Source organism: Lepisma saccharinum, chromosome 23 (assembly GCF_977018435.1).
Source record: "Lepisma saccharinum chromosome 23, izLepSacc3.1, whole genome shotgun sequence".
Lineage (NCBI taxonomy): Eukaryota > Metazoa > Arthropoda > Insecta > Zygentoma > Lepismatidae > Lepisma > Lepisma saccharinum.
In genome coordinates, this window is record NC_139251.1 from 40,477,165 (window position 1) to 40,502,037 (window position 24,873).

Sequence of the window (24,873 nt, forward strand, 5' to 3'; positions counted from 1 at the left end):
TCATAGACATGTTATTTCAAGAGATTGATTTATTTTTAGACATATTTTGTATGAGAAGTATACATATGTCCTACATGGCATTTGATGTAAACATGCATTATATTTGCTTTTTCCATATTCAAATTTATTATGACTTTATTGATTACATTACACTTTGTTACTTAGAAATTTGTGTTTTTAATCTTATATAAGTATATACACATATTAAAAAAAAAAAGGTAAAGTGCTCCCCTGTGCATAGCACCACGCCATGAAGGCGTATACACATATTGATAACATAAATTCGTTCTGTATGTTACAAAATCAATGCTTCAAATAAAATTATCAACAAATTCTTCTCAGACTTTCAACAAACCAATGGAGTGTTACAACGTACATAGTGTTACCAAACTTATATGTGGAATGTCATTATGTTTTTGGGTTGCCATATATGTTATGCTTATGGTCACCTCTATGGCAAAGTGTTGGCTTGAATGACATGATCTCACCTTCAAAGGTCCCAGATTCAGTCCCAGCTAAGTCTCCAATGAATTTCATCTAATCATTCATTCATTCTCACGGGCATATGCAGTATGCAACACTGCTCACATTAAAATTCTCCTTTGCATTGCTGTTCACTCAACACAGGAATGCATTTGTGATATATTTCTTTACTGAAACAGACAACTTTAGGAATGTGCGGTTAGGATTTTCTATAATATTTGGTTACAATGTAATAATTGTTTTCCCACAATTGATACATTCACCGATATGATTTCCCTGTTTATTATCATTGTCATGATTAGCCTAAAGTGGCAAAAGAGCATTTAAAGTAAGAAATATACAAATTAGGTTTATGAAATTCTGAGTCTGTAAATGTGACCATAAGCTTCAAGGTCAAAGGTCTGGTGTCAAAACAATACACGGGTATGTGCCATGATTTTATAAAATTATTGTTTTCAGTTCACTTTATGCACAGATAGGCTAATCAGGTCTGGACTTACAGTTTAAAGTGGGATCTGAACCACAGCACAATGTGCCTCCACCAGGTATCAAACCTGGGGCTCACTGATTACAAGCTCATGGCATTACCACTATGCCATTGGGAAGGCTCCACACTGTGCCACAAAGGAAGGTATGAGGCATGGAGGTAAGGCCCCACATATTCTCGATATTGACTGTAGTGAGGGTGATGTGATCAGCACCATGCATCAGTCATTTTTACCCTCCAGGTACCCACTAACTAAGAAGCTGGGTGAGCCCAAGACCTGCTTCCTGCAGGGACATTGTTGGAAAAATTCCTCTGGAATAACCTTTTGCCGCATGAATTGAATGCAGATCACGATAGAAGTATAACATGATTGTTAATGAAAATAAACAAAAGACTGGAAGCTTTGGCGGTGACATCATGGCTCAACCACTCAAGACACTTGGCCACACAGGCACCTACCAGACTGTAAAAACCATGTATTCATCTTCTTCTCACAGGGATATTAACTGAACTTTCAACAGCGGTCTCTGATTAACTTCATTCAGGTCTGTTAAAGATAATCTGTATCAGGCCAATATTAACACTCAGAACAGTAGTGCACTTCACTGCAATGACATTCACAAAAATAATAACAAATTAACAGAATTTCACAAAAGTAACTCCAAAACCTGTTCTGGAGTTCTAGGCATTATACTTCCAGGATTCTGATACTGATTCACTGGGCTATGAATGGCTTCATATAGCTGACGATAAATAGCTCCAATAACTTCACATGCTCTACGCTGAACTGATCTTCTGTGATTGCTGCAGATAAGTAATTTAATCTGTGGCAGTAACAGTATGTCTGGCATTGTAAGGAAACCATCTAACTTACTCTGAAAAGAGAACCAGTACAAGTTAAGTATATACACATTATTCTGATACAAAATTAATAGCACACACATGGTTAAAATTTACTTCTTATGTAATCAATACTTCCACATTACTTGTGAAATATAATTATTTATTTGCCCTACCAACTTCTGTGACTATACGGCAACTAGAAAGACAGCTGAGCCATCTGCCATATGATTGGAGAATGAGCATGTTTCCAAACCAAACATCGAAGGAAGTGACAAATTATGTTGTCTGCTACATTCTGTGTATTTCGCTGGCTGAATACTATTTTGTCATATGTCCATTTGCATTATCTCTTCAGGAGAACTGATTTCAGTTGTTTTTATTTGGATTTTGATCAACTCATTTCCGACAAAAAGTGGAGATACAACAAAACAGTATTCAGCCGATTACCTGACCAATTTGAAATCAGGGCAGAATTGGCAGCCAATGTGTCTGTGCCAATAAAAGCAGCAACAAGAACTATGGTCTTTCTTTCCCTTCCTCTGCCACTTGAACTAAACAACTTTTTGTTAAATTTTCACGTACTTCGCAAAATGAAGTACGTGAAAATACTATAAACCATGAATTATGGAAAATTTGGCAGATTTAGACCATGATTGGTGTATGCAATTTCAGATTGGTTTTCTAGATGTCTTTTGTATTGATATTCCAAGCCTTTGTTATTGTTGTTTACCATTTATCATTGAGCTAAGTAGAAACTCACTCATACCACACCACTATTTGTTCACTCTATATGTGGTATGTTTATCTGTCATTTGCAACCAATATTGATCATGTGCAGCATTTCATGGATTTTGTACTGTCGATTACATGGATTAATTGAAAAAGTGCCACTTTAGGTGCATATCACCTTAGCTGACAACACTAGCAGGTCGAAATTTTGTCAACAGATACAGGCAACATGTGCCTAAGTATTCAAAATAAATTTACATGTAAAATCCTGTCTGTCAACTGACAATGTTAAGCATTGAAAAATATCTCAATGGATGAAGCTATTAATTTTATTTTTAGAAAACTCGGTGTAAATATCTGTTATGGCTTTCATGTTATAAATCCATCAAAGTTGGGTTGCATGACTTTTGAAACACACTGTATAATTGGGCACAAAAAAGATGGCAGAAAGCTTACAAGAAAGTTTTTCAAAGAAGATGGCTCCATTCCAGGTATGGATGACAATGGTCCTCTTCCCTTCTCCTGTTGCAAGATGGTGTAAATTGATCCCAGTCCAAGATTTGCTACCAATGAACTAGCCTGTTCAGAAGTCAGTGTATCTAGCTGCGCATCAGATTGTGCCTAAATTAAAGACAGACATATTTGAATTTCTATCAAATTCAATATACACTAAAGTTCACTCACTCCAGTTAAGAAGCAGATAATTCAATGCATAGATTTTCCTGAGACTTGTAATTTTCTTGACTTGTCTAAAACAAAGTATGCCTGCTTTTAATACAGGGACATTTGTAAAAAATAACTTCATTGTTAATACAGTGGAACTCTGATTTTATGTTTCCGGATTTACATTTTCTGGCATTATACATTCAATCTTGATAGTCCCAACATAGCAAAATGTTACAAAATTTTCCTCGATTTTACATTTTCCGGTATTTTAAGTTCTTTCAGCTTGGTCCCCTGAAAAAACATAAAATCGAGGTTCCACTGCGTATGATGCTGAATAGAAATATGACAACAAATACCTCATTTCTGGAAATTAAATTAAATTATCTGCTTTCTCCCTGGAACAATACTGCACTCACCACATTAAACTCGCCAAAAAAATATTAATACATCCTCTACTACATAACTTTGAAACTATGATACTGAGCAACAGAATCAGAATCAATTTACATATCGGAATTTTATTGATTCCGACACCAGCTTCAATCTCAATTCATCACATTCTCTTTCAAAGCTGTATTATAATTTCACACGTACCTGCAATCGCTCCAGTCTTTCATCCATAAATTCATACAATGACAGGGTTGACTGCATTTGGTATATGCAATTAAGAAGATAGACAGCCATATCTGATGTTGGCAACCTAGAAGCACTTTCGTTTACAGCCTGAAGCAGAGGATCCACAACGTGCGACACAATCTGAAAATAGAAGGACAATGCTGAGAGGAAACTGGCAAAATATTGGATTTTTAACAGTTTTATTCACACATGTATTCTTTTTATCAACAGGAAGTTGGGAAAACATTGGATTTTTTAAGTTCTATTGTTCACAGCACATATATTTTGATGAAGGAATTGGGAGCATACAATTCAAGAACTTAGTTTATTGAAAAATCATCCTGAAGCTCTCCACCTGAATGCTCATTCATCCCAACTTCTACCGCATGCAGAGCAGAGTCAATAAGAAATATCCAATCGGTTCTGCAGAGTCAGCTAGGGAATTGCCCTTGCCGGTGGTGAATGCATCTCCATTGGAACTTTGCACCTCCGAGGGATATACCAACTGGACAGTTGGAGGTGCAAAGTCCACCACATCGGGAGGAAAACAGGAAGAATAAAAACCCCTTGAGATGTGAAATTGACACACAACACCTGCTGTGTGGTTTTAATGCACACAGCTGAAATATGGAAATATATATGTAAAAGTTTGAATGTTTGTAATAGCTCTTGCCAAAGTTGCTTTTTGCCCAGTAGCCAGGGAAGACAACGGTTTGTTTTCCCTCAATGGCTTTCCTGTTTTAAAGGTAACAATAGGGCTTTCACTTTGGTGGTTGGGAGCAGGTTAGTTTGTAGGAGGTATAAATACCAGGTTCCGACTCGTTATAGGCTCTCTCAGACAAAGGGACAGATGGATTGAGACAGTTCTTTACACAGTTACACAGAGCCAAATGGATGCATAGAGATACACAGAGAGTGAGCGCCATATGTATAGGGACCTCTGCGTGATAAACTGTGGGGGCGGGTAAGCACTATGATAAATAGTGTGTTCGTAGTTCAAATTAAAGGTACATCACTTAAGGAGAGGACTGCATAGAGGCATTTGCGTGATAAACTGCGAGAGTGAGTTAGCGCTATGTTAAATAGTGCGCTCGTAGAGCAAAGTCCGGTAAAGTATATTCCTCTGTAATGGAGCAAAAGGTAACCTGGAGCAGTTGTTAATGGATCTGTAATGGAAAGATGTATATACGGAGAAAAAGAGGTATGTAAAATAAATTGTAGATAAAGATATAGATGTGTGAGACATTTTCTTTAGAACAAACCTTTGAGGACACTTGAGGAGAACATTGACGGAGCTTGCCGAGATACACTGAGATATCGTGACATTACGAGGTGGCATCTAGTCTACGACGACACCACAGTGGTTTTGGTCTGACAGGAGAAAGAAGCCAAAGAGCAAGCACAGGATCCGAATAATCACATCCAGGGTGACAGCTCACCGAATTGCCTGCTGCTTCACAGGTTGCCACCCAACATCAAGATCAGCGATCTCTCCGGTGCCTACTGCTGTCTCCAGTTTCTTCACAACCACTGCAGCAGGGGTATAGGACATTAAGCAAGGGTCAAGCAACATTAAGCCTACACTAACTCCCAAGTTCCTTCATCTTTCACCACTCAGGGTAGAGGTAGCCGAGTCCCAAAATTCGAAGCCTCTATTCTTCATTTCACTGAGCTACGTCCCGGCGTAACTCAAATCCTGTACTTTAACTTGACATCACGCTACAATTTATAAAACCATGAAGGCTAGTTACCCATTTCAGCCAGATAAGAGAAAAATGAGTATCATATCTACTTCTCATTTACTTAAATACCTTCTAATGCGACAAACTCATTATTCATCTAATACGACACCTCATTTTGTAAATGGGACATACCAAATAATAATAAAAAAAAATTAAAAATAAGAACTAATCAACACAATGTAGTGATGAACAAACTCGCTAATAAACTAATCAGTTTGTTTCTTCATTTAATGAATTTTTAAATCCTGCATCTCCCATTACTTACTTTTACAAGATCTTGTTGCCTATCTTCGACAACACTACTGCCAGACAACACATCTTTGAGCACATTCAGCAACAATGTGACCCCAGGGGATGGCGACAAGTCAGAAGGTGGGGCTTCGACTCGTTCAGTAAGTTGTCGCACTAAATTCTGAAGGGCTACAAGGAATGTCTGATGGCTTAATTGTTGCAACTCATCCAATGTTTGTTGCAGCATACTTCCTGGAACAACCTGAAATAATAACAATTGTTAGTTGAGTTTGTGTTTTAAATCCACTTTATGCACAGATAGAATAATTTGGACTGGACCTACAGTTTAAGTGTGATCCAAACCACTATGTGTCTCCACCAGGAATTGAACCTGGGATCCCTTGATTACAAGACAACGATGTTACCACTATGCCATTGGGGAGGCTTAGCAATTGTTACAATCATAAACATTCAGGGGAAAAAAACTGAAACGTCTAAGGTACGCAATTAAACTACCACAACAAATTCCCGGAATTTTTAAAGGTTTCCCAAATATATTAAATAAATTTTCAGTTGCCCCTGTAATCGTTTAGCTTATTTTAATATGATTTACACATATTTTTTTTAGAGTACAAATATAAAATATCACTTCCAGTTGCAAAATACACCATATTTATAAATTCCACCTAATTAGTGTTTACAACTGTAGGGTGAAAAGCAGTCACAGTGTCAAAACTTGCCTGATCTTTCCCTGAACCCCATGATTTATCAAATAACCAATTGTTCTGCACAAAAAAAAAAAAGCAACAAATCAGGAATCTGTATGATAGAGTGCTGTATCGAGGCTTCTTTGCTAGATCGTCTAATAGTTCGCACGGATGACGCTAGATGGCTTACAGAATTTACTGTTTCTTCGCTCGAGCGAATAATGCTCGAACAGGCAAACGATCGGTATACGCTCGAAGCCCAGTAGTTTGTGTACAACAGTAATTTGTCTGTAGTAGTGGACTTTCAAGTATGCTTAGTGAAGTGAAAGACAAAGTGAAATTGACTCAAGTGAACATACTCGTCAATTCCATTTAAAATTATAATTTAGTCTATCTTACCAATAGATAGCAATATTATGATATAGATGATTATGGGCTGAAACTACCTGCACTAATTTTACACATATTTCTACGATTATTGCGACATTAAAATGATATTTGATATTCTATATATTCGAGCGAATCACGCTCGAACGTGGGAGATTCGATCGAGTTTGAGCAAGCGAAAGTGGTTCAATGCAGTACTCTACTGTACAATATATTTTTATAGACATGTATAGAATGATGGTATTGCACTTACACAATTCGATTCAGCTTGTCGGATAATTTACAAAATTAGGGTTCATTCTATATTCATAAATGAATAACAAAATTACAGACTTGTGCACTCAATTATTATTTTATTACTAAATCAATATACCAATAATTCATCCCAGGTTTATATTTGTAATGTTTACGAAAGATAACAGACTGAATCTCCCACATTACTCCTGCCACTATTCAGCTAGTTTTACTATTGTTGACTGGATTCACTGTTATTCTAATATTTCTCACATTAATTGTTAATCCTTACCTGGCCTATGACATGATGATAAAACCGGAGTAAATTAGTAATGTTATAAAGCACTGTAGCCCCTATATCAGATGCTAGGATGTGTTCAACACGCACTTTCAAAGGATGACAAACACCTTCAGTTATATTGGACAAGGCTTGCTGAATCTGTTCTCCAACATCTATGTAGAAAAAAATAAGATATTGAAGGTAATAAAACACTGTCTTTACCTTATATTATATTCTTATGGTCACTTATCTGCAGTAATTTTACAAGAGTATGCATTTTTGCAAAACCCAAACAAATCAATGTTAATGCAATGTATGATTTTTAAATTATTAGAAAGTAGGTTATTTGTTTTAGTATCTTTTCACTATTTCTATATTCTGCATTTAAACTGCTCGTTAAATTGATTGATTGATTTGGTTTATTTTTCATTGCATTTCTGCCACTTTTGGCTAATTGCGAAGATGGGGTTGATGAAACTGACGAATAGACACTCACAAAGAACACACATGCCCAGGCTGGGATTTGAACCCGGGACCTCTGGCACAGTAGCGTGCACCCTACTACTTAAAGGCGATGCCAGAAATGAATGGTAAAAACAATGACAACCTTCCACCTCCTAATTAGGATTTGAACATAGAACCACTGCAAAAGCAATGTTTTTTCGCTTTTTGTTGCATTTGCATGCGTTCGCTATTTTAGTAAATGTGTCATTCCTAGTTTCGCTAATCTCAAGTAAGATGTTCACTTCTAAACACCCAAGTGACATTTTCTCAAATACTAGAGAAATTAAAATATACAGCAGGTCCTGACCTACAAAATCTATCCTGATGGCTCACAAGTCACATCAGACTTTGAAATTAAAAAAGAGTTAATTAACGATTGAGTCGCTCAATATATATGCTCTTCCATACCTAACATTATAACAATACTTAAGTATATCAAATTCATCTTATGTGCAAATCATATCTTCTACACAATAATTACCCATAATGAAATCTCTAATAACACCATTTAGCATTTATTTCAACTCAGGAACTCACCAGTTTTGTCACAATCCTTGAGCAAAGTCTGCAAATTTTCCTTCTCACTTGGTATGGCTTGGTGCAACCATGCCAGCATATCACCTACGTATCGTTTCGGATCATGAGCATGCATTTCAATAGGGCGTGGAGTTCCTCCGGGGCCTCCCTGTGTTAATGCATCTATGAAAGCTCGCACCAGAATAGATCTTCTTGCAGTACAATGCTCATCTAAGACATACCTAGTAAATATGCAAAGAAATTATTAGTGAATCATGATAATGGGTCAAGGCACAGACGATGCTGATGCAAAATGAATGATCTACATTAATTCTGAGCCAATATTGAGTGGTCAAAGTGAGAGTAGGAGATAACTGAGAGAAGGGTGTGCAAAGAGAAAGGCACGAAATTGTCCTAGACCCATTTTATGAACTTCAGTCACAGATGATGCCTCTGGGAAGGCGTCAAAAGATTAGGACAAATTTTAGTTTTTCCCTTTTCTATCATGCTGCTTGTACTGTTTCTGAACAAAATAATTTCATTTTCCTGTTTGGTTTTCACTGGGAAGCCATCTTGTATCCCCCAAAAGTTCAGAGTTAAGAAAAAGAAATTGCAGTCATGTAAAAACATATTGACTTTACTGAATAAGAATTTAAAACAAAACCAAAAAAAGTGACAAATCACAGACCAACATGGAAAAGCCTGATTCCACCCCTGTGACCATGGTACATATTTGTAAAAGATAAAACCTTGAATGTCAAAGGACATAAAGCTGTGAAAACAAGTGTTAAAAAAAATAATAATCAGTTCAAAAGACACATAAAAGACACTAAGTGGTGCAAGAGTCCTCTGTTACTAGTGATACCACCATACCTTCTCATTTTAAATATTTTCTTTATCATGATTACAAAAGCAGCCATTCAATTCTGATTTCATTAGGTTTTATAAATGAAAATTCTTTAAAAAATTGTTAAACTGAGACTTAATATTCATTGGGTCACCAAATGAAAATTCTTTAAATAAATTGTTAAACTGCGACTTAATATTCGTTGTGTCACTAAGATTTATTATAAATACTCATTAACATGACATGGACATATTTAGGGGGTCTCCCCCCCCCCCCCGAAAGACTTACCAAGTAATAAAACAAACACAAAAGGTTTAGAAAAAGAGAAAACTTACTTAAAGAGCACCGGTCTGTCTTGTAAACAGGACATTGCTTGAGTAAGCAATACACTAATCTCTGGTGACTCAATGCTTCTGCAGTGGCTTTGGGTCCAGCGGTACAATCTTTCCAATGCAGCTTCCTGGATACAAAACAGTTTAAGAAAAATGTAGGGCAGCATAAATCACAGTCTATCATACAATAATTCTTTCCAATCACATCCCCTTTCCATCAATTCTGACATTCTTCTTTGTGATGCACTTGCTTGTTACTCTTGACAATGGTCACTAACTAAAATTAACCCAGAGAATATTCACAATGCACTTCTTTCGACGACTGAAATTTTCGGATTGAAACGGTTATAGTGTATTGGTAAAATTAACAGTTTTATTGATCTCGTATATCTATAAATAGTCTGTTATTAAGAACAAAAATCTGCAATTTTGTTCTTATGAATGTAAACACTTGATTCACATTTCCCAGTTTTGTAGAGTAAATTTCTAAAAACATAATCTCTTCTCCATAGGTAAAACAATTGCAGTCACCTATTACATGTAATAATTATGGAGGTTAAAGATGGACTTAAATTCCATAATGAACATTTGCAATTTTATATTGGAATGGTAGAACATTGGTTACTGTTATCAGCAAATTTAACATTAGTACTTTGTCAGTATTGGCAAATATTTCATGTTGTTCCACACTTAGCTACAAGCAATATACAATATAAAATGAATGGTTAAGATACAGATAATTTTTTTCTTGTATGTACATATTGTTTGCATTGTAGCATTATTTCGCTTGAATAGTTTACAGTTCTTACAAGTACACAAACACAAGTTTTGATGTAATGTTTCGGGAGAATACATGCTCCCTTCATCGATATATATTCTTAGTATAATTAATGTTACAGTCATAATTACATCAAAAATTGTGTTTCTGTGCTTGAAAGAACTGTAAACTACAAGAAAAGTAACAAATAAAATTGGTTAGAAGGTATAAAATCTTGAATCAAGATCTTTCTGATAACCCCAAGAAAGTATGTTTTGTTACTCTTTTCTTGATTAATTTTACAATGTTGACAAGTAATTTCAGATTATTAATGGTAATCAATAATTGTGCCAACTTATATCAAACTTCATACAAATAAAACAAGCAAAGAACGATCATTTAGCCTGGTGGAAAGTTTGTAAGTGAAGCTGAAATGTTGCTACTTACAACATTTGTTGCTTTTAAGAATGTCATGTTTCTAGGACCATTTCTAACATTTTTTGGATAAACATGTAAATTTATTCTTGCTAGGAAAATGATCTCACGTACACTCATGCATTATACAAGATATAATATAAATTGATTGTTACACAGACAGACATAACATAGGATCACAATTTTAAAATATCCTACATACAAAGGGTCAGAAATATATTCTTACTGATGTGCAATAATGGAAAACATTATCCAGAAAGTGAAAAATAGATTACTATTACAAAAGACAATAATTTTAGACTCAGTGGACAGCATGTCGAATGTTCAACCAACAATTTTGCCACACGGATCTGGGTTCAATTCTTAGTTTTGACATGGCTGTTTCTTTGTGAGTGTTCGTTCATCAATTTCATTTAATCATCATTGTCACAATTAGCCTAAAGAAGCTCAATGTAGCATAAAGTTTGCTAAAGTGCACTTTATGCTCAAATAAGCTAATCGGGAATGGTCCTACAATTGAAAGCAGGTCTGAACAACTATGCACTGTGTATCAAACCCAAGACTCCTTGGAGTCATTCCATGTCAAATCAACCAATAAAAAAAATATTTTTGAACCTTTAGGATTCAGATTATTAAGATTTCTTGCTTAGTTTTTGAGTTATTGACTTTCCAAAAAGCAAAAATTCCAAAATTTCACGACATTTTGAAATCATTAAAAAAATCTGTAGATCAAAAACTATTTGACCTAGAGAGCTTAAATTGGTGTCATTATCTTCTGTTTTTAATGAGCTTTAATTTGAAATGCAACATGACTGTGCTATTTGAATTTTGACATTTTTCAAGAACAAAAAAAAAAAAGATAATCTCATAAACAACCCTTTTAATTTTTTGGAAAAAAGTTTTAAATACATCAATTGACTATTTGTGTGCAAAACTTCATAATGGGATGGTAATGGGTTGATTAAAATGTGATGGTCCACTATACCATCAGGAGAATCTCAATTTAACATAAGAAATATATAACATATCAGATAGCAGCAATACACAGACATTCTACTGCAAGTGACTACCAATACACCAGCCACTTGGTTTGTAATAGACCAGGGATGTCCAACGTGTCGATCGTGGGACATTTTTTGGTCGATCGCAGTTATCTATTGTAATTATACGAATATACGTTATTTGAATTCAACTTCTATTAGGATGATTTAGGTAGATTTTATAAGTTAAAGAAGAACTGTTAGGAATGTTATCTTTGAAACGGAGAACTACAGGTCAGAAGGAGAGGGGAGACGAGAAACCAGAATTAGAAAATGATGAGTGGTTATTTGATCTGGCATTTCTAGCCGACTTTACAGGTAAATTAAGTGAAATGAACCTTTCACTATAAGGTAAGAAGAAATGCATTGCTGAAATCTTGAGTACAGTTTCATCATACAAAACCAAATTCGAGCTAATGCTGACTGATTTAGCAAATAATATTTTTGATCACTTGCCTAACATGCAGGACCATCTGGAAAAATATCCAGACTTTGTTGCTCGTACAGATAAATATGTGAGTGAAATCGGTTCGGTTATCCAAGAGTTCGAAAACAGATTCCGTGAACTTCAACAAAATTAGCGTAGTTGTAGAATACTTGTCACTCCCATTCAAATCAGATTTGAAAATTAAAGAAATTGCAGCTGTTATCAGTGAAAACTACACAATGAGTCAGCCATCCCTTGAGGAGGAGATATCAACACTAAAAAATCACATCTTTCTCAAGAGTCACGCTGAAGAAGAATCGTTTTGGAAGTTCGTGCCCAGAGAAAAATTCCCCAACTTGAGAGGATGCAGTGAAATTGTGCACTCATATTTCGGTTCAACATATTGCTGTGAATCGGCATTCTCTTACCTAAAAATGACGAAGAGTAAACAACGTTCCAACGTTAGGATTTCCTAAAGTTGACCCTCACTGAATACTCGATTGACTTCCAAAGATTGTGAACGACATGCAGGCTCACTAACCAAAAAGTAAGCCATTTCATTTCAACACATATTACTTTTATTGTATTATTTATTGTGTTATTTGTATATTTTCCCTACGGTGCTTGACGATTAATAGTAGCTGCTCACAGCCTGTTGTGACAATAAAAAGTAGATCACTACTTGAGTTGGACGTGCCTGCAATAGACCATTACCTGGCATAACGCCATCTGTTCCATGATTTCAAGAGCTGCCGTTTGATGACCTGACTGCATGAGGGTTCGGCAGTTATGATGGATCGTCTGCACCCGATTGAGCACCGTGAAGAAGTCTGCTGCCAAGGAACCATCACGTGTTCCTCGCAATGTTGCCTGCTCTGAAGGAGACAACTGAAAGCTCTGAAGGAAAGCAGCTGCAACATCTTGCTGCATAGACAATTTTTGACTGGAAAGGGAAGAAACACATTTTTGTACATATTAATTTTGTTAATAAATGGTAATAATTTTATTAAATAGTACTAATATGGACACTTGAGAGTTCGGAAATTACTCTGAATAATGACAATAACAAGGGATATAGCATGAACATATTACAATGAAATGTTATCATATCATGTGATTATTACAACATTAATAAATACGATATTTTTGCTCCCAATTTTATAAAGTTAAAAAAAAAATATGTTTTATTTTTAATTATGGAACATATGGCATATGCTAAGTACTCTCTCACAGAAGATGCCTCTACTTAAAATTATAATGATAATAATAATAATAATAATAAGGCATTGGAATGTAATACAGTAGTTGCAATTTAATGATTGATACCAGTTGCTCCTATCTGGGGTACAGAGTCCAAAGTGATATTTTCAGTCCAATTATGCTGTACATTATGCAATAAGGCATAACTTACACCACATATGTACCATCATATCACTAAGTAGTAAAATCAGGTTTTGGCATGTACTTACTTTGCTCTCTAGCTTTCACCACATGATGTGGTGAATCCTATAGAGAGCAAAATAAAGTACTATATGCCAAAAACTGGGCATTATTACTTACGAGGGAGATCATCTAAGTGTCCCACTCCGATTTCCATGAAACTTGGCAGGTGTATAGAGGGGCCTAAAGGAAGAAATACGTGTTTTTTTTTGTTTCGGCTAAACAACTGTTTTAGGGGGCAAAACTCCCACTCAAATGTCAAGATGAGGACAAATTGAAGTGGAGAGATGACCTCCCTTGTTAGTGAAATGTATTTTGTTTAAATTTTTACACCAACACTGTGTAACAAAAGCGAATCTCATAAATAAATGATAACTATTTTAATATTATCTCGTTTAATTCTTTGAGTAGTTTAAAGTAATGGAATACTTACTTGTAAATATGTTGAATGCATTGGTATTGGCTCAGCTGTAATATATATATAGTACAGGGTGTCTGATAAGCTACTCCCAGTTTTTAAGTGATTATAACTTATTTTATTTGCTAATCAATTATGTTGCAACTAGTGACCTTTCACTTTATGCAACTGCAACAATTCTCATGAAAGATATCTCTTTTAAGCCATAGAAGACAGATTACACCTAGCAAATTTTCCCTGACAATTGTGGAATTTGCAGAATTTTCTTTTGCCATGGCATGTTGCATGGGCAAAACTGTCTTACAACATTTTGTGGTTGGTTGAAGCAGTATTTCACATTGAAAGGTTTTGCTAATAGGAACAAGTATCAATATTGGATTGGTTAGAATCTTAAGATTTGTGATAAAAGTACAGTGCAGCATCACATCTTCCACAGTTCTTGTACCTGTTCGGTTCTGAAAATGTGTCAAGAATGTTGGGGTTTGTGTAAAAATGTGCTCCCCTGTGCATAGCACCATGCCATGAAGGCGTATAGGGGGTGTGGGGGTAACGCCCCACACTTTCTTGATCCGGTCGTGAGTGGGGGTTATGTGATCAGCATCACGCCCCTCACAGCCTTTACCCCCCAGGGTTTCCCCCAGGTACCCATGTTATTCCACACTGGGTGGGCACCGGGGCTGCTTCCATCGTTAGAAAAGTTCCCGGATTTCAACCGGCCAGGGATCGAACCCGGGACCTTTAGCATGGTAGTCAGATGCGTTACCGACTGAGCCCGGAGGTTTGAATTATGTAAAACGAAACTTCAAGGAGTGGATTTTATAAAAAACACATGTTGGAAGAGAATTGGTTAACAAATATAGAAGTATTTCTCTTGTACTCTACAGTTCTTACAAGCATAAAACACACACACTCCTTTCATCAGACATTTATTTTTAGTTTGAAGCAACAGCAACTTTGTAACAACCGTAGACAACAAGAGAAATAACTCTACAATGCAAGCAATGTGTACATACAAGAAAAAAATTAAGAAGTTATAATCATTTAAAATTAGGAAGCGACATCAGACACCCTGTATATAGGCATGGAATATAAGTTATTTATTAAATAAAACCATGAGTTTGGCATCAGTATAATTAACAAATAAGACTACAGCCTCAATTTTACATATATCAGGGGACCAAGAATAAAAAAAAAAAGTTAAATGTGGCAAAATTTAAAACCCGGGAATGTAAAATTGTCCATTGCAGTATCAGCTAAACTGTACTGTTAACGTTTATTTATCATTAATTAGCAAAAACATTTTGATTAGAAGCTAGAGCAAGCACACATAGTTTGCCGTCTTTTTATCCAATCGTCACATGTTATGCGTACCTTTCAGCCTGAAGTTTCGTCGTTTGGTCTATTAAGTGATGTGTCTGTGTCTTGGTTCTTTGCAATCGACTATTCATATCTTGAACCATGTTGTTCATAGAAGACACATCATTGTAAATATCATCAAGCACCTCTTTAACTTCACGGAAGGCACTCAGGAACTCCTGTGAAGATAACAGATCAGTGTAGGGCCTAAGTATTACTTGAGAAAGTAATGCTGAGACCAATGAAGAGGTTTGGCATGGATATCACTACTAAATTATAAATATTCTTAGAAATATTCACTTCCTAAAACTTTGATTAATTGTGATACAAAACTGCACTAATTTAATTGGTTTATTTTACTTTGCATTTCTGCCACTTTTGATTAACCGTGAAGATGAGTGACGATATGATGAAACTGATGAAGGGGCAGTGTAATTGTAATCTAAATCAGTGTTTTTTTAACCACTGGGCCGCAGCCTGGTGCTGGGCCCTGAAACCGATTATACCAGGCTGTGTGAAGTTTATTAAATCACTGCTTGACAAGTAATTTAAATCTGATTTTATATTTATTAATAAGCTTGGACATAATAAACTATTGCACTTTATGGTTATGTCGTAATTTATTCATTAATATTTATTTAATTTCAAGGATACATAATAATTAATGTATATATATTTTTTTAAAGTTCACTTTATGCACATTGAGACGTAACTAATATTAAAATCTCATCAAGTGATTTATAATTAAGATTTCTAAAGTTACTGAACTAAGCAATTAAAAATGAACAACATATGTTAGCAATGTCTATCCCAGTAACACAAACTTTTGCACTACTAACACAGAATACTAGGATTAATATTCAGCTATCCAACTGATCAGAAGATTCAGCCCTATAACCAACACTTAGCTCAGTATTATAATCTTATAGTTAAATAAAATAATTCTTCTAGAACCTGCAAAACACTTTTTTTAAGCTTCATGGTTACACATTAATACAATGTTACACTTATTGTACTTCATTTGTAAAATCAACAAGTATTATAAAAAAAGAAATGAAAAAGAAAATTTACATACTGCTCATCAGCCCATAATTGTGTTTCATATTACAACACAGTCTTTTAATTAAAAAAATAAGATACATATAAAATATAAACTCAAATATTAAATTATTTGATAGGATTGGGCTCGTCTCAACACAAAGGCTAATCGGGACTGGACTTACAGTTTAAAGTGGGATCCGAACCACTATGTGCCTCCACTGGGTATCTAACCTGGGACCTAATGTACAATAATAATAATAGTAATAATAAAAAACTAAACTAAACTGGACCACAGTCTCACAGTTTAGAATCACTGTTCTAATCATTGCGAGTAAATAGAAATTTCAAATTGCTGATATATTGCAATTTTCAGATCTTATAACAGAACAAATTGTCATAGGCTGAACTCATCATATTTTGAGAGCATGAAATCAGGATATTTCTCTTGAATTGAGGGTGAATAGGGAAAATGGGATCATAAGAGGGGAGCAAAATGGTCTGGAAACTTCTCAACTTCCCTGTTGTAACTCATTTTATTCCTTTCTTTGTGCTTCACTGTAAACAATGACCAAACTATGAAACCATGATGCACTGAATTAAGATACTTAAGCAGACTATACCTTGTTACTCAAGCAATCTTTTGAATACCACAAAAATTCTTTACTTTACTAGAAGGCCAGTTTCTTGCTGATTCTGAGGGGTTTTAAGAAAAGACAGAAAATTGTATTAGCACGTTACGAATTTAGATCAGCATCTTCACTCATACGTTTGAAATAGATAACTAAAATTAGATACAGGGGATGGACAAAATATATGGAAACATCTGCCATCTTTGAAACACTGTCAGCTGAGACATGATTCAGTATCAACTGTACTGCATGCTGTCTACAGCACAACAGTTGACTCCTACCTGTTCGACAGGGTCCTATCTATGTGCTACACATCGCACAACGTCCAATTTCAAGTGGAAAAATTCACCCGTTCCGATGTCGTGGTGATTCCATATTTTTGTCCATCCCCTTTCTGTATCAGCAGTCATTTTTATAATGAAAAGAAACAACATGCTCAAATGTGTATGGACTGCAGGTGTATATATAAGATGATGGTTGGATCCTTAGATTAAATTATTGTGAATCTTTGTCTGAAGAAGACCCTGTTAGAGGGTGGAAACGTTACGTTTTAGTGTATAATTTTTTCTACAATACATTTTGCCTTTGGTCAGCATTTGAATGTTTTATTAACATGGAAACAAGGCATAACAGTGTTACCATTGGGCATACTACACTACTTGGTGGTCGAGGTTATTAAGTAGTCAACTTTTAATCTTGCCACCAACTTCCTGGGTTCAAATTCCATCCTGTGCATGGACGTTCTTTGTAATTTAATTTGATCATCACTCATTCTCATTACGGGGATTGTAATTTAATTTGATCATCACTCATTCTCATTGCGGGGATTGTAATTTAATTTGATCATCACTCATTCTCATTGTGGGGATTGTAATTTAATTTGATCATCACTCATTCTCATTGTGGGGATTGTAATTTAATTTGATCATCACTCATTCTCATTGCGGGGATTGTAATTTAATTTGATCATCACTCATTCTCATTGCGGGGATTGTAATTTAATTTGATCATCACTCATTCTCATTGCGGGGATTGTAATTTAATTTGATCATCACTCATTCTCATTGCGGGGATTGTAATTTAATTTGATCATCACTCATTCTCATTGCGGGGATTGTAATTTAATTTGATCATCACTCATTCTCATTGCGGGGATTGTAATTTAATTTGATCATCACTCATTCTCATTGCGGGGATTGTAATTTAATTTGATCATCACTCATTCTCATTGCGGGGATTGTAATTTAATTTGATCATCACTCATTCTCATTGCGGGGATTGTAATTTAATTTGATCATCACTCATTCTCATTGCGGGGATTGTAATTTAATTTGATCATCACTCATTCTCATTGCGGGGATTGTAATTTAATTTGATCATCACTCATTCTCATTGCGGGGATTGTAATTTAATTTGATCATCACTCATTCTCATTGAGGGGATTGTAATTTAATTTGATCATCACTCATTCTCATTGCGGGGATTGTAATTTAATTTGATCATCACTCATTCTCATTGCGGGGATTGTAATTTAATTTGATCATCACTCATTCTCATTGCAGGGATTGTAATTTAATTTGATCATCACTCATTCTCATTGCGGGGATTGTAATTTAATTTGATCATCACTCATTCTCATTGCAGGGATTGTAATTTAATTTGATCATCACTCATTCTCATTGCGGGGAGCAACATACGTTAACAAGAATACAAATACCTCAGGGTTTTTGCCTCCACCTTGGAAATTCGTAAGCATTAGTCAGTAACTCATACTAGTAAAGAAAAAAAATGTTTATATTGACAGAAGGGGCAGTAATATACCATTAGATAGTAATTTACCTCATTGATAGCCAAGCTTCGCTTTTCTATTTTACTCCGCAAGTTTCTTCTTGACTGCAAGGTATTTTCAGTGAAAAATGTAGACAGCTCCTTTAATGCTTCTAAAGTGTCCTGGAAAAATATATGTACAAAGTTACACTAAACAGTAATACAAAAACATTTTCATTAAAAATACAACAAACATGCTACTGATGCAGAAGAAACATAAAACAAACATTATAATTAATATTAATATTCTGGTTGTTTTTGCAGTGAATTTGAGTAAGCAGAGAGAGATGAGGTTGAACAGAGTAGCACGTTTGGTACTTTCATTTTTTAAAATTGTAACAGTGAGGAAGAATGGTGATTAGATTAAATTAATGAAGAAAACAAAGAAATGCAAATGCTCACACCAAGACTCGAACTTGGAATTAGTGATGAGGTCATAAGAGCAGCACTGGCCAAGGAGGCTGCAGCACTTTGGTGTACCGTAACTTGGTTCGTACTCAGTTACAGGTGTCAGCAGAGCTCGAAAAATTCCGGTTGCCAGGTTGCCATGGTGATTAAAAATTTCAGCCTGGCGACTGACCTTTTGCTGTAATATGTACGAAATTTTGATGATTCTAAGTTCAAATTGCAGTACAGCACAAGTCAGCAAATAATTTTATTTTTTTATCAACGTTGTGAACTTTCCATAGAGTCCGTAACAATTTCTTACCTTTCGTCCCCCAACACCCCATTTACTGCTTTATCAAATAATTTAGCGATGTTTTGAATACCATGATGCTCAGCATCTTATACAGTGTTTCAAAAGTCGCACAACCCAAACTTTGGAAATGTATATCATGAAAACCGTAAGAGATATTTACACCGGGTTTTCTGTATTATAAAGCCTCATCCATTGAGATATTTTTCAATGCTTAAAATTATCAGTTCACTCCATACAGAAAATTATATAAATTAATAACTGACGGAAAGCAGCATTCAAATTTTTCCAGAAATGAACTTCTGAGTAAGAAAAATATGTAAGAAATTATCGATGGTTCATAATTAGACATTTTATGACTGACGCCATGCCATGTCAGTCTGTCATTTGTGACCAATAATGGTCACGTGCAACATTTGATGAATTTTTGACTGGCGATTTTATGGGTTGAGTGAAGAGTGCCATTTTTGGGACATATATCCGTATATGTCAACACTAGCAGGTCGAAATAATGCCAACAGTTGCATGCAACATGTGTCTTAAGTATTGGCTATACATTTACGTGAAAAATCGTAAATCAAGATTTTGTACCGAAATTGAACTTTTGAGAGAATTCTAGGCTGCCCCTGGCTCACTTTCGCCGCTACTGTGCCTGTTTTTTAAATTGATTCAGCATGGCGTATAAATTGGAGCAGTGCGTGTGCATTGCTGAAGAGTATATTTTACTACTCATTTTCACACTCATGTGCAAGAAGTTTTCCAATAAAAATTCCCTGCTTCTGCTGTACCTCACAAAGTAACTGTTTCACAACCAGTCAAACACCAACAAATGATCCCACAAATGATTTGAGTTGGTATTTATTGTTGATAATCCGTTCTCAGATGTTTTCAGCAAATTAACAATGATTTTTAAAATAATGTAATTGCTTTTATTTAGATAAATGCTAACATAAATTTATGAACCCAGTGATAGCCTACAGGATTAGTTTAGTGCAGAAAACCTGGTGTAAATATATCTTACGATATTCATGATATATATTTTCAAAGTTTGGATTGCACAACTTTTGAAACATAATGTACGTAGTATGCACAATTGCTAGTAGGTGATTTCCTGGCGCCTGATTTTCAGAGCTGGCACCTAGCTTTGAAGACATTTTTCGAGCACTGGGTGTCAGTGATACAAATTTCTACCATAGAAGAAATATAACATTAATCTGCCTTTTCAATTCATTAAATGTGATAAACATTTATTAATAGGATAAATGCTTTCTTGAGCATCTGAAAGTTGGCAACAGTGACTGCACGACCCATGCTCCTGGAGATGGCGCATATCTGGAATGAGATTTCGCTGTTAATAAGCTAGCTGGGTTTTGCAATGTCTGCTGTTACCCATGGACTTTCAATGCTTGGAGCAGCATAACCCAGACACACATTGATTGATTTGTTGTTTTAAGTTCTCTTTATGCACAGAAAGGCTAATCGAGACTGGACCTAAAGTTTAAAGTGGGATCCGAACCACTCTGTCACGTGTCTCCACCAGGTATCGAACCTGGGACCCCTTGATTACAAGGTGACGGCGTTACCACTTCATCATCAGGGAGGTCCCAGACACTCAGATCTTACTTGCTGCCTCACTAGTCGAGAGGAGGAGGAAAACTTGGTTCCGCAACTACAGCCGGGAAGGAATAAGTCAGCGTTGCCAACTACTATGAAAGGAACCATGGCACAAGTAAGAGTACGAGCAGTAAGGATTGCGGTGCAAACTACCAATTTTCAAACACTGCTAGATTTTTATTTAATGTTTGTTTTTATTTTAATTATTTCATATAATTTGGTTTTCAGTAAACCTTCTGCATGCGGAATATTGTGAGATGACAGCCACGACTTCATTTCATCCTTCCTGCTGTTTGATGTTGGGATTTTTTCCACTAACTTGTTGTGGTACAGAGTATTGTCACACAATAACAGAGTTTGGGGCAGATTGGGAAGAAGCTGTTCTTCGAACCACAACATAAAATTGTTAGTGTTCATCTCCCCATGATAGTCCCCAGAAGTTGTTTTTGAAAGGAACACTAACTTCACCCCCCCCCCCCTCCCCCCACAATTCCCCTTACGTTCGGTAAATCTCTGTTATATCGGAGACCCATTTCTATCGGATATTTTCAGTTTCAAATGGTTCGTACTTACCAATTGTGTATTGCGGAACATAGTTGAAGGCGCCATTATGCTTTTTACACGAAAATAACTTCGATTTTTCACATTACGAATAATTCTCTTGGGTCCTTTCTTCTGTTGCGGAACATACAATATGGGACGCACAGCTGTGGATCATCGTGTGTCCTGCTTGTGTTTTGTCGATTTGGAGTGGGTATGCAGTGTTTCAACCTTCTTAACCAAAAAATACCTACTTTCATGTTCATTATGACATCACAAACCATTGACGGATAGCCCCAAACACCATTCACAATAGCGCCACGGACCATTTCTGGCAAAGTTAGGTTACGTTAGGTAAGCATATTTAAAAATAATAATAAAAAAAAATTCTCGTAGAAAAAAGGCACGTTTGGAAACACTGGCGAGACCGCGTGACTTTCGATGCTCGCGCTATCTGCAGGTACATAATGGAAACAACGGCATAATGTTGTCACTTTGCACAAAATGCAAGTTTATTATATCAAAAGTGCAGCATTCTACGGTGAGAAAATACTTCCATGCTACAGAAACTCATTTCCGTAAGTAGTTTCTTCTGTGAAAATGAAGAAATGTGTCTCCGATATAACAGACAATTACCCCACTTTCACCACCGGCATGCACAATAATAAACCTGGGACCCTTTCCTGTTGGCACTTTTAACCCCCCCCCCCCCCTTCGAATCTTTGGAATCCAGCCAAACTTTGGGGACAGTGTGGTGTGTGTTCACGAAACTTTCATCCATGTAAATGAAAAAATGAAAGACCGGCGGTTTGCTCTCTGCACAGTTCTTTAACTTCAAGCAAAAATGATTGCCGCCCGCAACGCAACGATGCTGTTTCGTTCAAGGAGTAGCTTCCTTCTGCTTACGCTATGCTTTTTAAATCTGAATCCTAATTTTCTTATGATCATAACATTTTCTTGCAGTTCCTTCATCAGTTTATGTACGGTGACAACAATGCTTTTCGTGTATAAATCATGGATTGTTCGGCGGATGACTGCTTCATCAAAAGAATCCAGATTTGTGACACGTTGCTGGGCCTTCTGTCGGTTTTTGCCTGCCGTTGAAAAAGGTTTCCCGCTCACACTCGCAACACTTTTGTCTTTCTCCTTCAAAATTCTCCACACAGATCTTTCACTGACACCTGTTGCCACAGGGGGTGCCCTTCCACGTAGTGCACCCAATAGTCAACCTCACTTCCACATAGTACACCCTGGACTGCAGACTAACGAGGCTCTTGCGACTGGCCCCATAGCCAGTATAATTTTGTTTGTGTTCTCCTTATTTGTACTGAGTGCTCCTTTACAGCCTCAGCTTTTAACGAAAGTCAGAAGATTTTAATATTTTATGATTTTAGTTATGCAACGTTAGAGTTGTTATGTGTAACGATAAGGGGCCGGACCACGTATAATGTGACGGGTGCAAACTAGCCTTAGTGCTGATGCACCCAAAATTTTAAATTCAAATCAAACAAAAAAAATCAAACCTGTCGCCACGGACGTTCTGTGAACAGCTGTGGTTTTGTTTTCATCGCAATCAAAGTACTTATACACATTGAAAACTATTTCTCTTGCATCGCTGTGCAAGGGCTTACCTTACTTTACGCCACTGGTCATTGTACAACAATGACAAAACCAGCAAAAAAAAGACTCCCTAACAAAGAAACAAAATAGAATGCATTCCCTTGCTAGTAGCTGCGCGGTAAAAATTTACTATCCTTCGGACACCTCTATTTTTTTTCGTTTCATCAATTTTTGACATTCATACTTACGTATCTGCTTCGCGGAACATTTCTGAAGGTGTAGAACATCTAGAAATTGCAAAATAAGCGAAAATAAGGTGTTAGTTTTTGGAATGGAAACTCAATTTTCGCGATTTTTTTTGTTTCACAACCAAATAGGCTATATATATTCCTGATACTACCACGACACCAAATTTTAACTATGTTTGCCTAACCTAACCACGTGCCAATGGTTTGTGGGGCTAGCATCAATGGTTCGCAATTATTTCCAATTTCTAGATCCTGATACTAACACGACACCAAATTTTAACTATGTTTCCTAACCTAACAGAACTAACCTATCCACGCGCCAATGGTTTGTGGGGCTAGCTATTCTCCGTCGGAGAATTAATTTTCAACAAACAACATGAATTTCAGCTATGAAAATTCCCACATCACACAAAACACCTTCCCGATGTTCGACAATGCTACAGGAACTTATTACGGTAAGTAGTTTCTTCTGTAAAAATAAATAAATGTGTCCGAAGGATAGTAAACTAGTACCGCAATTTTTACATGGCTCAATTTCGATGTACGTCTGTTAACACATACTGCGGAGTCTTAGCGATTACTTAAGGTTATGTTCAATATATGCTTTCGTGGTTAGGTTGGGCAGGTTAGGTTTGGTTCCATTAGCATAAAATAAAGTCCCTAAATGCATTCTACTAAGGTTTCGATTTACTTCTACGATATTTACTGTCGCTTGTCGACGAAAAATGTCTTGTCCATGAGAGGTCATTTTCTTGTTTGTTTTTTCGAAGAAATGTGTTTTCGCTATATCTAACTGTTACCCTCATTACTTTAAGGAAGGTTTAAGGTTAGGTTACGTTAGATATATCGCCATTATGAAAAGCAATATATTACACCATACACACGTAATATCCAAATTTCAAACAGTGACCGGGACATCAGAACCTCTCATACTTCGTCCGGAAAACTTATTTGGTTAGTACATTCTCTAGTAAATAAATCTGAGAAGGCTCCCGTCACCTTCAATTGCTCCGTATTGATATTGAGTTTGTTTTCATCTAAATAACGATGAAAAAGAAGAACTCACCTTGTCGTTTTCTAAACGAGTTTCCAGTATCTTATTTAGTCGTCTTGAAAGCAAATGACCACTTTTTTCTGTGGTTTGACTATTGCTGATCTGTTCAACAGTTTTTGGCATATCCTTTTTATTCCCTGTTGTCTCCATTGTATTACATTCCCTTTCATACATTAGTGAAGTTTAC

At 36.0% G+C, this 24,873-nt stretch overlaps 1 protein-coding gene across 1 annotated transcript; it reads right to left on the reverse strand.

Annotated features, from left to right (window-relative positions):
* Positions 1–24,873, reverse strand: Cog6 (conserved oligomeric Golgi complex subunit 6). Its single transcript, XM_083144411.1, has 11 exons — positions 24,699–24,873; positions 18,986–19,096; positions 15,492–15,655; positions 12,977–13,205; positions 9,607–9,731; positions 8,446–8,666; positions 7,417–7,577; positions 5,831–6,058; positions 3,803–3,964; positions 2,999–3,163; positions 1–1,845 (listed from the first exon to the last, which is right to left on the reverse strand). The coding sequence occupies exons 1-11, from the start codon at positions 24,858–24,860 to the stop codon at positions 1,618–1,620; spliced, it is 1,956 nt and encodes a 651-aa protein (XP_083000537.1). The 5' UTR covers positions 24,861–24,873; the 3' UTR covers positions 1–1,617.

Excerpts from the sequence above, each read along its gene's own strand:
- Cog6 (XM_083144411.1), bottom strand. The coding sequence starts at position 24,860 with ATGTATGAAAGGGAATGTAATACAATGGAGACAACAGGGAATAAAAAG. Across the intron at positions 15,656-18,985 it reads GAAGCTTGGCTATCAATGAG|GAGTTCCTGAGTGCCTTCCG; the intron begins GTAAATTACTAT and ends TTATCTTCACAG. Across the intron at positions 6,059-7,416 it reads ATCATCATGTCATAGGCCAG|GTTGTTCCAGGAAGTATGCT; the intron begins GTAAGGATTAAC and ends TTATTATTTCAG.